A 13,816-nucleotide genomic window follows, 5' to 3' on the forward strand; every position below is an offset into this window, starting at 1 on the left:
CCAAGATGCTTATAAATCTATTTAAAACAAAAATATTACCAAAAGTGCAGTAAAATTAATTTAAAATATACTTCTAGCTATTGCCTCCAGAACAGTCAGCAACAGAGGCAACCCTAGCATGGCCTGAGGTGAGAGAAGAGGTGGTAGGCCTCAGACAGATGAGCTGGATGGGCTCACCTGCCACAGGCCCCAGGGCCAAGCTATGCTCTATCCACACAGCCTGACAGAGCCCCTGCAGCTACCTTAGGCCTGCAATTGTCTGAGCAGCAGCAGAAGCAATGGCCAGGCAGCCACCATACACAGGTAGCAGGCCCCTGGATGTGCCACATGGCCTGGTAGGCTTGCCCTGTGATCTCTGACTCCTATGGCTCCATTAAGGCTGAGCTCTCCCTCTGCCCACTTTTTACCTGCCCACGGAGTTGCCACCCCTCCCCAGACCTGGAGGCGGGACACCCTTGCCTTAGTAAAGGAAGAGACCCCTACCAGCTTCCTGGAACCCAGAGCTTGGGCCACGTCCATCTGTGGGTGTCAGGGCCTTCCCAAAAGGAGCCCCCAGGAAGGCAGGCACAGAACATTCCTCAGATGAGATGCCCCCTCCTTACTGTTCTCAGGCACAACAGGCACTGGAAGGCTAGCATGCATTGCGGGTAGAACTGTAAGAAGTGGCCCAGACCAGATGAGGAGGAGCCCCAAGTTACTACCACAACAATGTACGTATAGGCAGCTTCTAAAAAACCTGCTCGGAAGTTTTTCGCTGACAAGATAACCAAAGAACTCGTTATGGGGGCCCTAACTATAGGTGCAATGTATAGGGCCCTAACTATATGTACTGCTTCTGCAGTACATGAGCCCCCACCAGCTAACAGGCTTGCTAACAACAGCAGAGTGTGCATGTGCATGCAGGAGCATACACACCTAAGTGCCTCTGTGTACATACGATACATGCAGGCTGACTGTATATCTGGTGTAGGAACTTCTTAATAGAATAATTAGGCTGTTTGCCAGCTAATATGCTGGATACCACACAGTTTCCTGGGACAAGATTGATTTCTACACCCCTCAGGCCCCAATTTGCTGCCCACGATATACAGACAACCTGGTGCCCAGGACCTCAGGAACTTGGACAAGGTCTTCCTACCTGGATAGTGAGAGCCGCCGGGCCCGCCAGGAGGGCAGAGACAGGGGAAAGGGTGGGGAGCAGGCAGGAGAAGCTGGAGTCTTCTTGACGATGCGGTAGCGGGTCTTGATCACTTTGCTGGCAGGTGGAGTCCGCAGAGTGTGTGTGTTGGACACTGTTGAGAAAACCCAGGGCACATGCAGGGGTCAGAGAGGTCAGTCAGGGAAAGGCTGGTGAGGGTGCCCTCAAAGCTGGCCTCTCTGACACCTCTTCCACAAGTAGAGAACTCTCCATCACTTCCCACCTGAACCCACCCCATTCAGTGCACGAGTGTGCGTGCGTGTGCACATGTGCGCACATACACACACACACACAGCCCAGAGCCTGGCAGCCCAGAGCTCAGTGGCTGGGTGCTGTACCTGTCGGAGGGCAGGGTCCAGGCCCTGTATATCCTCATGGCTGCCTGATAGGCCGAATAGGGATGCTGAGTGATTGCCCTTGGAGAAAGCAAGAAGTCCAGCAATGCAGGCCCTGGCTGACTAGAAGGCTTCACAGGCAGGCACCCATACTAGGAATGCTCAGACTTCAAACTCCATGACTGGTCCAGGAGGCTGGTGCCAGGGGAGCCCCTGCCTTGTCCCCCCCCACACAAGAGGGACAGTGAGAGCTCATCTCTTTTCTTGGTACTACCCCACTCCTGTGCCAGACAGATTTATGTATTTAATCACTGTTTTCATAACATTCTGTAGGATGATATCCACAACTGCTTTTTCCTTGCTGAATGTTTCATGCAATTAGCAGGGATCTGCTCTGCCTGAGTTCCTTTCCACTTGATAGCCAGCAATTTCTCTATAGCTTCGAGGAACGTGTCTAATTGCCCGACTTTCATAATGTACAGCTCTAACTGCCCAGATAATTAAAGCTAACACAGCCACCTCTCATGCCTGCTCCCTCCAAGCAGGAGCTCCAGCCCAACCTGCCCAGGTGGCATCTGCTCCCTTCCAATCTATACACAGCTTCCCCCTGCCCTGGAGATTCTTATCTGCCCCCTAGGCCCTCAGTACTATACACTCACAAGACCAGCAGCTGGAAAGGCTCCTAACACTCCTCACCCAGAGGTATGCACAACAGACCTCTCATAGCCAAGCATCCTAAACAACACCTTGGCCATCAGTCCTCAGAGACAAGACCTCAACACCACCACACTTCTACACACAAAGCAAAAAAGACCACTACCCATCCCTGTCCATATGTTGGCAAGAGCACCTCCCTCGTATGTCCCTCACCTCTACTGGGTCCTCCATCAGCCCACATGTTGGATGGGACAGGAATACAGGGTGTCAAAGTCCTCCTGAGAGTCCCCAGAGCCTACCCCATAGGGTCTGTCACAGACACAGCCCCTTGAGGGCATGCAGTGCAGGCTGTACATGCTCCGCCTGGGTCAGGGTGGATGGTGCTCAGTATAAGGGTCACCTCTGGGCCCAAGGACTAAAGACAGGAATTGGAGGCAGTTGCCTGCCAAGGGGAGGCCACAGCAACATCTGGATGACAGCTGCCAACAAAGCCCAGTAACAGGTCCCTCTCTTTCAATCTCTATGCTTTTCTGTCCCTACCCCATCTGTCTCTTTGTCCTTCTGAGCCTCCAAGGGCTATAGCTTAGGATGGAGAAAATCAGAGCTCAGGAAACAATGTGTGAAGTCGCATTTTTTGGAATCCCCTAGTCCTCCTGAGTGACCAAAGTAAGCAAATCTTCAGCTCTGAGCACCACCTTCTACCTCCCAACACACTTGGGATACAGGGGAAGCCGGGTATACAGTGGGCGTCAATAAATAAATGTTTGTTGAATTGAATTTTCAAGGTCTTACAAGCAAGAAGAGTTCAACAAAAATCAATAGTAGCTTGTTCCAACTAAGAGCCAGAAAACACAAGACACCTTAAGTTATCAATAACCCTGGGCTGATCTCATTGCCTGGGAGCCCTGGTCCAGTTGGGCAGCATCTGTAGGAGGCATGTCTATTAGAACACAGCTCAGAACCCCACCTGCCTTTCCCAACCCCATTGTCCACGTTTGCAGAGAAGCCTCGGGCCACTCACTTGCCAACCTACAGCCACTCTGACCACATCCCACTGGTCTCCCAGGCTGCCCACAGCTGCCACTAGGATACAGATCCCAGAGCCATGCACACCCCTTGTGGCAGGAGCAGGACCAGGTGATGTGATGGGTTTGTGCTCCCCCCTGGAGCCTGGGCCAGGGACCCCAGAGGTCTGGCTGCACTCCATTCCTGTTTCCCAACATACAAGGCCCCTTTGGCTAAAATCACCTTCCCCTGACCTCAGTCCACAAAAGAAGCTACCTCCTCTTTCAGGAATAGTTCACTGTTCATGGAATATTCACTGTTCATGGAATAGTTCCTACCTAGCAGGATCAGGTTAAAGGAGACAGCAGCACCAAAGCTGAGACCTGGAGCCTCCCCACACTCCTGCCTACTCTTCTTTTTTTTTTTTTTTTTTTTGGTTTTTTCCCGGTACCAGGAACCGAACTCACGACCTTGCGCTTGTCAGGCAGGTGCTTTGCCGCTGAGCTAAATCCCTAGCCCCACTCCTGCCTACTGATGAGCCATAGTACAAATACTTTCTTCTGCCTACCACAGCTCACATTTCTTAACTTTCCGTATCCTACTTATTTAGTGCCCAATTATCACACCAAAAAAATACAAGTGCACAAAGCAGACTACCTTTTAGAAGGTAGTCTTATCACTGCTCAAGGGACCAGGTGCTTCCCACACCTCCTTGATGGTGAAAACTGACAGTAGGGACTCCTAGAGGGCAGGATGTAGCCCCTGTCACTGCCAAGGGGGGCTGTACCCCCCCAACAGCACACCTCTAGGCCACTCATATCCCCATCTTTCCTGGATGTGCTCATGACAATAACCCGACAGTCACAGCTGGACAGATGGGCACGGGGACTGAAATGCAACCAGTAGGAGCAAGGGCTCCTAAGACTGTGCTTGGTGCACAGCGACCCAGAAAGGCATGCTAAAGAGAAGCTGGCCCCTCCCAGTGAGTGAGTAGCAAAGTCACAGGGCTTCAGGCCAGCCAAGCCAGCAGACAGTCAGGAACAGCCTCAGCCCTCCTCCCTAAGGACACAGCAGGGGCAGCGCACCCCTCCTTGCTGGCTGAGGGGTTTTGTGTAGATAATCATGTTATTTAGATAGGATGTTGGTTTAATTCCCTTCATTACAGACTCCCAGAGTTGTAATTTTTTTTCTCCGCATGATGTATCCCCCATGGCACGCTTCACTCAAATCAAGCCCCTTGCGCCTTTATTGCCGATGATGCCCGTGCCGCGTTATCAGGCCCACACATGCAGCCCTCTCCGCCCGCCGTCCAGAGGTCACTTCTAATGACTAATCGATCTCATTAGCTTTCCTAATTAAAAACTTTACTACCGCAATGGAAGACAAACTACAGAAAAACTGCTGGCATCATATTTGAATGGGATATGAGCCCCATCTATCAGCAGGGCTGCAGCTCCTGCTTGAGGCACTGGGGCTCCGACCTCTGGCCTCCCCACCCCCAGACCACTGGGGGCTGGGTGGAAGCAGCCGAAGGGCACCCCAAGAGGTACCTTATCCCCAAGAAGGTGCTATAGGAAGGAAAGGGAAGGTGGGGAGCCCAGGAGTCTGCTCCTACCCAGCACGGGCTGCTCTCAATCTGCAGAGCCGCTGACCTGGCTTTCCTTCCTTGGGAGGACTCCCAGGTGGCAGCATGCAGGTGGAGGTCATGCTCTCACTGTTTTAGTGCAGGCAGCAGTTGAGAGGCAGTTCAGATTTTTATGGAACTTCAAAGGGAAATAACTAGAAGAAAATGAGTTGCTAATTTCACAACTAGTTAATGAATAAGATGAAAGTGGAACTACTGCTTTGTGCAAGACCTGCCTGAGGCTGCCAACCCAGACAGGCTGCTCCTGCCCTCCTGCACTGGACCAAACCAAGAGTCAAGGTGAGTATCCTTGGTCTGTTCACTTCTCAGCAACAAACACAACCAGCACCAGCTCCATCAGGAAGGAGCAGAGGACAGTGAATGGGAACCTCATCCACCCACAGGAGACAAAGACCCAAAAGGCCTTCAACCATGGCCCAGGCCAGCACCACAGCTTCCTGTCCACCCCCCACTGGGCCTTGCTAACAGTGGGCTAGAGGTGGGAGCACCAGGGTCTCGGTACTGAGGTGACCAGCATGAAGACTGCAGGAGCTGTTCTCAGCAGGGATCTGGCCCAAGAAACTGCCCAGTTCTAGAAACCCCACCAGGGCACAGGGATAGCTGAGGAAAAAGCTAGAGAATAGCACCTGCGCACAGAATTTCCAAGAGCAGTCACAGGAGTTTACCCATGCCGATGGGACAAGGGAAGTAGGGCTCAAAAGGAGAATATGACCTTTCTAATAGGAGCCTGAACACCTGCCAAGTGCCTGACAGCAGCAGCACCAGTGACAGACCAGGCAAGGGACCAGCCCCATAGGAAGGCCACAGGCACCCCCAGATTCCTTGTGCCAGCTTCTCAGCTCAGCAGTGCTGCTCTGGTTGAGGGGCCCTCCCAGGCTGAGGGCAGGGAGCCAGGCTAAAGCGACGATCTGGAACTGTGGTGCTGCAGCGCCACAGGCATTCCGCCAGCCAGGCTCTCTGTCCCTAATTCAGTATGATTCAACTTTCTTTGTATATTGCCTAATCTGCTTTTTATCAACAGCTACCCTGACACTTCTTCAATATTTCCAAACTGTCTATACCCTTCACTGGCTAAAGACAGCTTTAAAAGGCTGTCGTGGCTCAGCCCATACAGAAGCCACATTGATTTCTGCTGTCCTGCGCCATAAACCATCCTCCCTTCCTGTCCTCTCCCATGGTCCCCAACCCCCAACTGACAGGGGGCCCTGGGGCCACCCCTGCCTCAGGCTCCAGCAGGGCAGTCTCTGATGGGCCACAGTGTAGCCAGCCAAAGGCAACTTTTCTACATTCAACTCCCTTTGTACCAGTGTCAGTGGTCAGAAAGGTCTTCCTCCCACCCTCACTCCAGCTTCTGATGAAATACCAGCTCTGCACCAGCCCAGGGCCTGATTATGAGGCAGGAAGAGGCAAGCAACAGCCACAAGCCCCTCCACTGGCAGGCAGCGGTAGAGGATTACTGGGTGCCCCAAGGCAGGCGGCTCACAGAGAGCCTGGGTGGGAAGATGAGGTCTCAGAACCATGCACTGGCAGGGGCAGGGCTACACCAGTCACCTTGGCTGGGCAAGTGTCCCCTAATAGGTCACCAGGTAGCAAGTCAGTTCCTCTTCTGCACCCACCCACCCTGCAAGGACTCCTCCTCCACTTCAGATACCATCCCTGCCAGCCCAGGCTCAGGAGATGACTGCTAAGGTCAGTCACAGGAGCCTCAGGTAACAGCCCTGCCACCCCAGGCTGAGACGGCTGCACCTCTACCCCTACAGTTGTACAAGGATACCAGGACCACAGCAAAGGCATTCTCCCACCAGTACAGATGTGCCATAATTCATGCTTAACTTGTTATAGTTACAACAGTCAGGCTCCAGCGGTGCCAGGTATACACTCTCCACAGCCAACTCTGATCCTGGCTAGGAAGAAGCAGTGAGTAGAAGCTTCTCAATGTAAGCCAGGACCAGAGAGGTGCAGAGATTTTGAGAAACAAGGACAGCCCTAGGCAAGGGTTCCTTGGCTCGGCAGAAACGCAGAGGGAAGATGGGAGTGTTGGGGAGTTGGGGTTGGCAAATCGTGCCTCATGGCTGACACACACCCACCAAGCCCTCAGCAAGCACCTGGAAGGCCCAGGTTCCTATCTCCCACCCCTGAATATCCCGCCCCTCCCAAATGACGGTCCTGTCCCTACCAACTTGTGCCTGAAGCACACTGAAAACAAAGGGGAGACAGCTGGGCCCAGACAGCAAAACCCAGAGAGTAGTGAGGGCCTGAACTACTGAGGGCTGGACCCTCAGTGGCCAGAGACAGCATAGTAGGGGAGAGCTGCCATACCATTCCACCAATGCCCACTTCCTGGGGTGGTACAGGAAACCCCAGAAGCCCCATCTCCTCTGCTCCAGGCAGGTACCCAGATGGCTGCTGCCCTCCCCAGGTCCCCCAGGCTGCTGCAGACAGGTAGAGAAAATGACACTTGGGACTATCTCTGCAGAGCCAGCGTGGCGGGCTGGCCAATGTGAGGGCCCATCAGGCAGCGTCTGCCCTAGCAACTGCTGAATTGCACTCTTGGAAAAATGGCCACAAAATTTTAAATGAATGCCAGCATACATTTCTGAGGGCTCTGCTGCTGCATTTAAAACCGTGACGTACATCTGAGCTGTCTGCAAAGCCTGTGGGCTGGCGGGAGCACAGTGCCCACTACTGCAGCTACAGTAAAGGCAGCGTCAGCAAGATTTCCTCTCATTAAGAGCATCAGAGGCAGAGTGGTGCTCCTGGGATGCAGAGGCTTTGCCCAGCATGACCTACCTGCTCCTCAAGGTCTGGGGTCAGGCCTTGTGGCACCTCAGCCAGAATAGCATATCATAGCCCACACTACACCCATATGGGATAGTCAGGTCAGCCAGGACTTGGGCCACTGCGAAGTCCAGCCATGGTGAGAACCACAGAAATGGCAATCCCTGACCAGAGTAACTCAACCCAGGCCCATGGCAAGGGTCATTCCAGCAGGGCATTTTCTGAGGCTAGGCTACAGAAGAGGGCCCTAGGACACACTCCATTTACAAGAGGCAGTCAATAAGAAAGAGCGAGCTCTGGCACTTGGGTGTCATGATAGGGATCCACAGGACACTCTGCTCTCTGCGGGACACCTAAGCCATCTGCCCCACTCCCCTATCTCTTCCCCTCCTAGAGGCCATTGTGAGCCCTCCCTGGCTCAGGCCTGCTTCTCCCCAGTCTGCCACACCCACAGTTGAGCCACAGCCTGGAGCCCAGTGCCCTACCCCAGCCACTGCTCATCCCCAATGTCTCATTGTGGCTATGTCACACAGCAGGCCGGCCCCTGCCCTGCCCCTCAAGTGAACACACATGCACTCACACTACCTGTGGTCATTTTCTGCTCTTCATGAGGCGCCTTCCCTGCCCCATCCCATCCAGCAGTCTTGCCTTTGCCTTCTGCTCTGACACCCCGATGGGCAGCTATAGCTGATTTTCTTGCAAGACCCTCCACTCCTCCACACAGCAAGAAGCAGCAGGGCCTCCGGGGCACAGCAAGAGGACATAGTGATCAGTGCTAATAAGCATGGGTCTCAGGCTGCTCATGCATAACACCTGCTTCCCTGCTGGTGGCACCAGCAGGCTGTGGGAACCCCACAGCTGTGAGGAAAGCAGAATCAAGACAGGCGCCACAGGAGGCCCAACTCTTTCCCCAACCAGGACCCACACACACACCCTTGTTTTGGAGGGAAGGACCCAGAGAAGACAGCCCTTGTCTGGCCAGGTCAGTCACAAAACAGGAGAAGCCCGCTTTTCCTCATGTCCTCACACAGAATTCACAATGTTAGTCACACAACCAACCTGATGGGCCCACAAGCTCCTCAGTGCACTGGGAAGACAGCAAGGCCCAGAGGTGATACTCAGCACACAGGCCCGTGCCAGATCAAGTGGACACCGGGCCACATAGCCTTTGTGCGGGCATCTCAAGAATATGACAGGGTCCGAATGTCACAATCACAAGCCTGGGAACAAATGCAGAGGCACTCCATGCTCCATCCATGACTGCCCACCTGACTATGCCCAACCACTTCTACCTGTACCCACAGACTGTTACCTGTGTGAGCAGATTCCTACCTGTGCTTGCATACATGTACACTCACCGCCTCTTGGGTCAGTGCCTCAGGATCTGGCCAGTCTCAGCCTGGACCCTCAGGTACACAGGAGCACTAGCCATGGCTCAGCCCTCCTGCTCACCTGTGAGGATACAGCCCCGTTTGCCCACCTGTCCTTCAAGAAAGGTTGTTCATGTGCTTCCAGGAACCAGTCCATTTCTCTAAATGAGCCAGGATGGCAGTTAAGGCAGGGGGCAGCTGGTAAGCACCCCACCCCCATGCTGGCGCGGCAGGAGCTGCCAGGGACTGTGCTCTAACAAGCTTCAGATGTGGGATGACTGGAGTCACAAAGTATGAATTTTTATGAGTCTAATAAATCACTCCACTTTTCCTGTACTTGGTGGTTCCCAGCACTTTAAACAGGAACAGACCTGCTGCAAGCTGAGGGCCTGGGCCTTCGTGTCTGGTGGTGGCCACAGGCAGAGTGACAGGGCAGCCAAGACCCCGTCTGAGCACACTCACACAACCTGGCTCCGCACATGGAGGCCACCAGAGGCCAGCGCATCTAGCTGGCCCCTTGTGAACAGCAGCAGGCTTCTTAGCATGGCAGAGCACAGACGGCAGGCTCATTAGTTGCTAGAAAGGCCCTGCCAGAATCCCACACTGGCAGAAAAGCCTGCATCAAAGCCTTGTCAGCACAGAAGGAAACTGCAGTCACCCGAGCAGCTGCAGGGGCAGACCTCCTGGCTGTCAGAATCAGTTCAGAGGACACACACACACACACACACACACACACACACACACACACACACACGCATATACACATGCTCACTCCCCATGCGGAAGGTGGGAAGACTCAGACTTGGCGGTGGGGGGCGGGTATCCCTCACATGTCACTCAAGGTTCGTGGCTGCCCATACAGTGGGAAAGTCCTGACCCCATACTACACAGCCTGGAGCCACCTTCTTACCAGCTTTCCTTGCAGCACCATGGAAACAGGGGATTCATCTTTGACAAACATTTACAGATTATCAAATCACAATAGCAGCTGAGACAGGGCCATAAGTCACCCCAAGCAGCAGTCTGAGGAGTTGGGGCAGCTCTGTGATGACAAATAACCGCTGTCAGCTTCCCTGTCCCCCTGTGCAAGATCCGTGTTCTCTGTTGTTCCACACTACCTGGTGTTTAATGACAACACTGTCAGCCCTAGATGCCGCACCACCGAAGCCACCACTGAAGCCGCCGCCACCGCCGCCTGACTGTCAGAGCCCTATTAGAGAGAAGATTGAGACCCTACTCTTCCTAAAGTCACTCAAGCAACACAAGCCGCTAGTTCCTGTAATTATTGTGTGCAAGCCATCGATCGCGTGCCGACACCTGACCTGCCTGTATGAAATGGGAGTAGTTTGCTGCGTGACAATCCCTATAGATTACAGAGGGTGGGTCTCTCCTCCTCTTTTAACCATCACTCTACCCAACCTCAAAAGCAGTGGAGGGAAGGGGAAGGTGGTGCCACCCACTGCTGGAGACCAGAGAAGCCCCGGCCAGACATGCACACATCCTCAGGTCTGGAGAAAGGCTGCACCTAAAGGGACTTCCTAGGCCCCCAAGCTGGAGGAGACAGTGCAGGATGCAATAACAGAGGAAGGGTACATCTGGACCCTGTCAGAGGTGTGCAGTCAAATGAGTGGCCAGTCCACCTCACGTTCCAGAACTTCCTTCAGAGAAGGGGACTACAGTGGGCATGTGCTGTGAGTGATGGTCATAAGCTCAAGCTCTCCCCACCTCCCCAGCAACCCAGGCTGCCCCTTCAGACCCAGTCAGGTCCCAGGACCTCAAGTTGCCTGGAGGGTGGCCCGCCCCTACTTTGGGCCCTGAGGAGCACTCGGGACAAGGACGTCTGTTCCCTGGGCTGGGAGCCCTAGCTAGATCATGATAGCCTCTTCATCTCTTTTCTTTCCACTGACTCCCGGCCCCTGGCCTACAGAGGGCCCCACTCCCTAGCTGCACCCTCAGACCCAGCACTGGCAGAACACATGGGGGGGAGTCAGACCAGCCTCTCAAGCTGGCCTGTCCTTGTACAGTATGATCCCAACTCGTGTGACTAGGCTGATCCCCAGTCTCTAGTCTCTGCCACCTAGGCTCCCTTCCTTGGAACACTTGCATCCCACCTGCACACATGTGCCCATGAGTGAGCAGGGCTCCCAACACACATGGGTAAGAAAGAAGGCTTACCGGGTTACAGGTAGGGATCCTGGGCCTTTTCACCAAGTCTCAGAAGACAGGCCTTGGCCCCTCAGTGAGTCCTCACCACCACAGCAAAACAGCTGTAAGGGAACTCCAGCCACAGGGCTTCAGGCCTTCTAAGTGAGCCACAGGGCAGGTAGCTCCTGGGCCAGGTGGACAGGAGCAACCAGAGGCCAGGCTGCATCTCCAGGGGAACCGGGGAATCTGAACTGCTTAAGTGCTGAGATGATTCCACTGGGTTGCCAGGCTAAGAATCATCCTTAGCTTGACCCAGGAAGCCACAGTTCCAACTGGCAAGGTGTCACTCTTTGCAGCCTGTGACTGAGAGCTGCACCTAGCCATCACAGGACAGACCATAGGGCAGAGTGGCTGCCCGATAGCCTGTGGCCCATCTCTACCAGGTGGTTCCCACAAGGGCAGAGGGGCCTGCTCACCACAGCCTGGCCTTCTCTTGCAACTTCCCTCTGCATCCTGAGTCAGAAGCAGGTGAAGATGCTTCCAACAGAGTCTGGAAATCAGCCCACTTCTATAAAAAGCAGCAGTGACAGAGGAAGTCATGTGTCCCCCTCCCTAACCTTGGGCCCCAAGCACTTTCCTGCCCACTCTTCAGCTGCTTTCAGGGCCACTCTTGGCCTTCCTGGTAGCCAGAGGGGCAAGTCTACAGGCCCCCCTCACCTCTAGGCCTCTCAGGAGTCAGTCTTACAGTCACTAAGCCTGCACTGTGGACACACCAGGGAGAGGCCTGCCAAGATAGAAAGATATGGCAGGACAGGGACATTCTCAGCAATGGTCTAGTTCATGTCACAGCTTCCAGAGGCATTTACATGCTCACTTGTACTTTCACACACACATACATGTGCACACACATTTGTGTAAGCAAGAACCGCCTGCAGGGCTGTGGTAACGAGCTGGCAACACAGACTGGGGCCCTTGCGAACGCTACAAAGGCCATCTACCCTCAGCACAACGGAGACCACAATGGTGAGCCAGGGCTCTCCTGACTTCAAGTGGAGCCACACTAGTGTACTATCTGCGAGGGAACCACTGTCAGGGTGGGGTGGGGGGGTAGATGGACAGGACAGCAACTCTTTCCCCTGGAGTCCCCCAGCCCCAGAAGTCTGTACCCCCCAGCCAGCCAAAATAGCAGCAGCAATGCCTCTTCCACCCCCACCCCCAATGTCTACCAAGCACCCTGACAGCAAAGAGGCTGCTGAGGCCATAAAGCAGGGACCAGCAGGCACCACACCAGGCCAGGCACAGGGTATAACCACCTGTAAGATCCCCCTTGGCAAGGGCCTTGGAGGGAGGGAGGGAGAAACGGGAAGGAAAGGGGAGAGGGGGAGAGAGGAAGAGAATGTGCTATGGTCTAAGATGGTGGCTGGCACTGAGGTTAAAGTTACAGCACACAGCTGAAGTGGCAGGCTGGCACACCAGCAACTGCAGGCCCCCTAATTAATCTGCATGGCCCCAAAACCAGTCTCTAGCCCCAGCCTCCTCAGGGTTGATGGCATCTCAGGTGCCACAGGCAGCTTCAGTACATACTCCAGCCTGCCTGCGGTCCTGAGCCCAGCTGTGGGAACAGCACTGCTGGCTCTGCCCATGGAGGAAGGCACAGTCAGAGGCTGAGTGGTTTTTCCAGGGCCCAAGAAGGAAGTTGGCAAGAGGCAGGAGCAACCAACCCATGCCCCCACAACACCCTGCTACTCTCTCAACTTCGAAGACACACAAAGAGTAAGCACACAGCATCACCAATTTGCGGCTTGGCCACAGCTCAGAGAGGCTGCTAGGAGATATCCAGGCCTCCTAACCATGGGAGTACTCCATGCCCTATTTCTCCTCAGACCCTCAGACAGAGCTGGTTTCACTAAGCAGTGTTGACTCTCTCCCACTCCCAACTGGTCAACACCACAGCCCCCATACAGGGGAGTTGGGAGATAGGCGTCTAAAGCAAACCCCACTGTGGGGGAATGCCTGGCTGAATCTTACACCCAGAGGCTGCTTGGCCCCACTCAAGAGCTAAGCATAAGCCACCACCATCCCTGACCTCATCCTCCTGTTCTGACTGGTGCACACCTGTAATCCCAGCACTAGAACTGACTGGAAAGAGCTGTCATCTCTGCCCAGCAGCTCACCCATAACCTGCCAAGGACTGAACAGTGCCTATTCCCTGGCCCCGGGCCCATAATCAGAGAGGAAACAGCCTTACCATCACCACCTCTTCCCTAAATGTACATACCTCCTCCACTTGAACTATCAGGGACAGCCATGACGGGCCTACAGGTGGTTAGGGGGTACAGCAGCACACAGTACAGCTGACAAGGTGCTGGGTGGGGCCCCTGGGGCAGACCCTGGGAGGGGAGATCCCAGGGCAGCAGGCAGGTGGCCAGGCAGAGCCCATCAAACTCACTGACTACTATGGCTACAGCCCCCTCTCCAGACAGGGTATTCTCAAGAACAGCAACACTGCTGCCACAGGGTAGCCTGTTTCCTCCCAGGCTGCCTCTGCACAAATAGAATTGTGGTTACTCAGCTGCTGAGCGCTGCAGGGAGCACTCTTAGGATATATGCACTTGAATGATCTGCTGACTTGAACTGCCTGACAAGAGCTGTGACTGTTGCCCCTTTTCTTTTTTTTTTTTTT

The 13,816-nt window shown here is 54.3% G+C and overlaps 1 protein-coding gene across 1 annotated transcript in view; it reads right to left on the minus strand.

Annotated features, from left to right (window-relative positions):
- Zc3h3 (zinc finger CCCH-type containing 3) overlaps positions 1-13,816 on the minus strand; it is a 94,039-nt gene that overhangs the window by 54,699 nt on the left and 25,524 nt on the right. Inside the window, exon 4 of the mRNA XM_005395772.2 lies at positions 1,139-1,292. Within this exon, the coding sequence (XP_005395829.1) occupies positions 1,139-1,292 (154 nt within the window). The remainder of the gene's footprint in view (positions 1-1,138; positions 1,293-13,816) is intronic.

This window comes from Chinchilla lanigera, unplaced genomic scaffold (assembly GCF_000276665.1).
Source record: "Chinchilla lanigera isolate Chin_1 unplaced genomic scaffold, ChiLan1.0 scaffold00053, whole genome shotgun sequence".
NCBI lineage: Eukaryota > Metazoa > Chordata > Mammalia > Rodentia > Chinchillidae > Chinchilla > Chinchilla lanigera.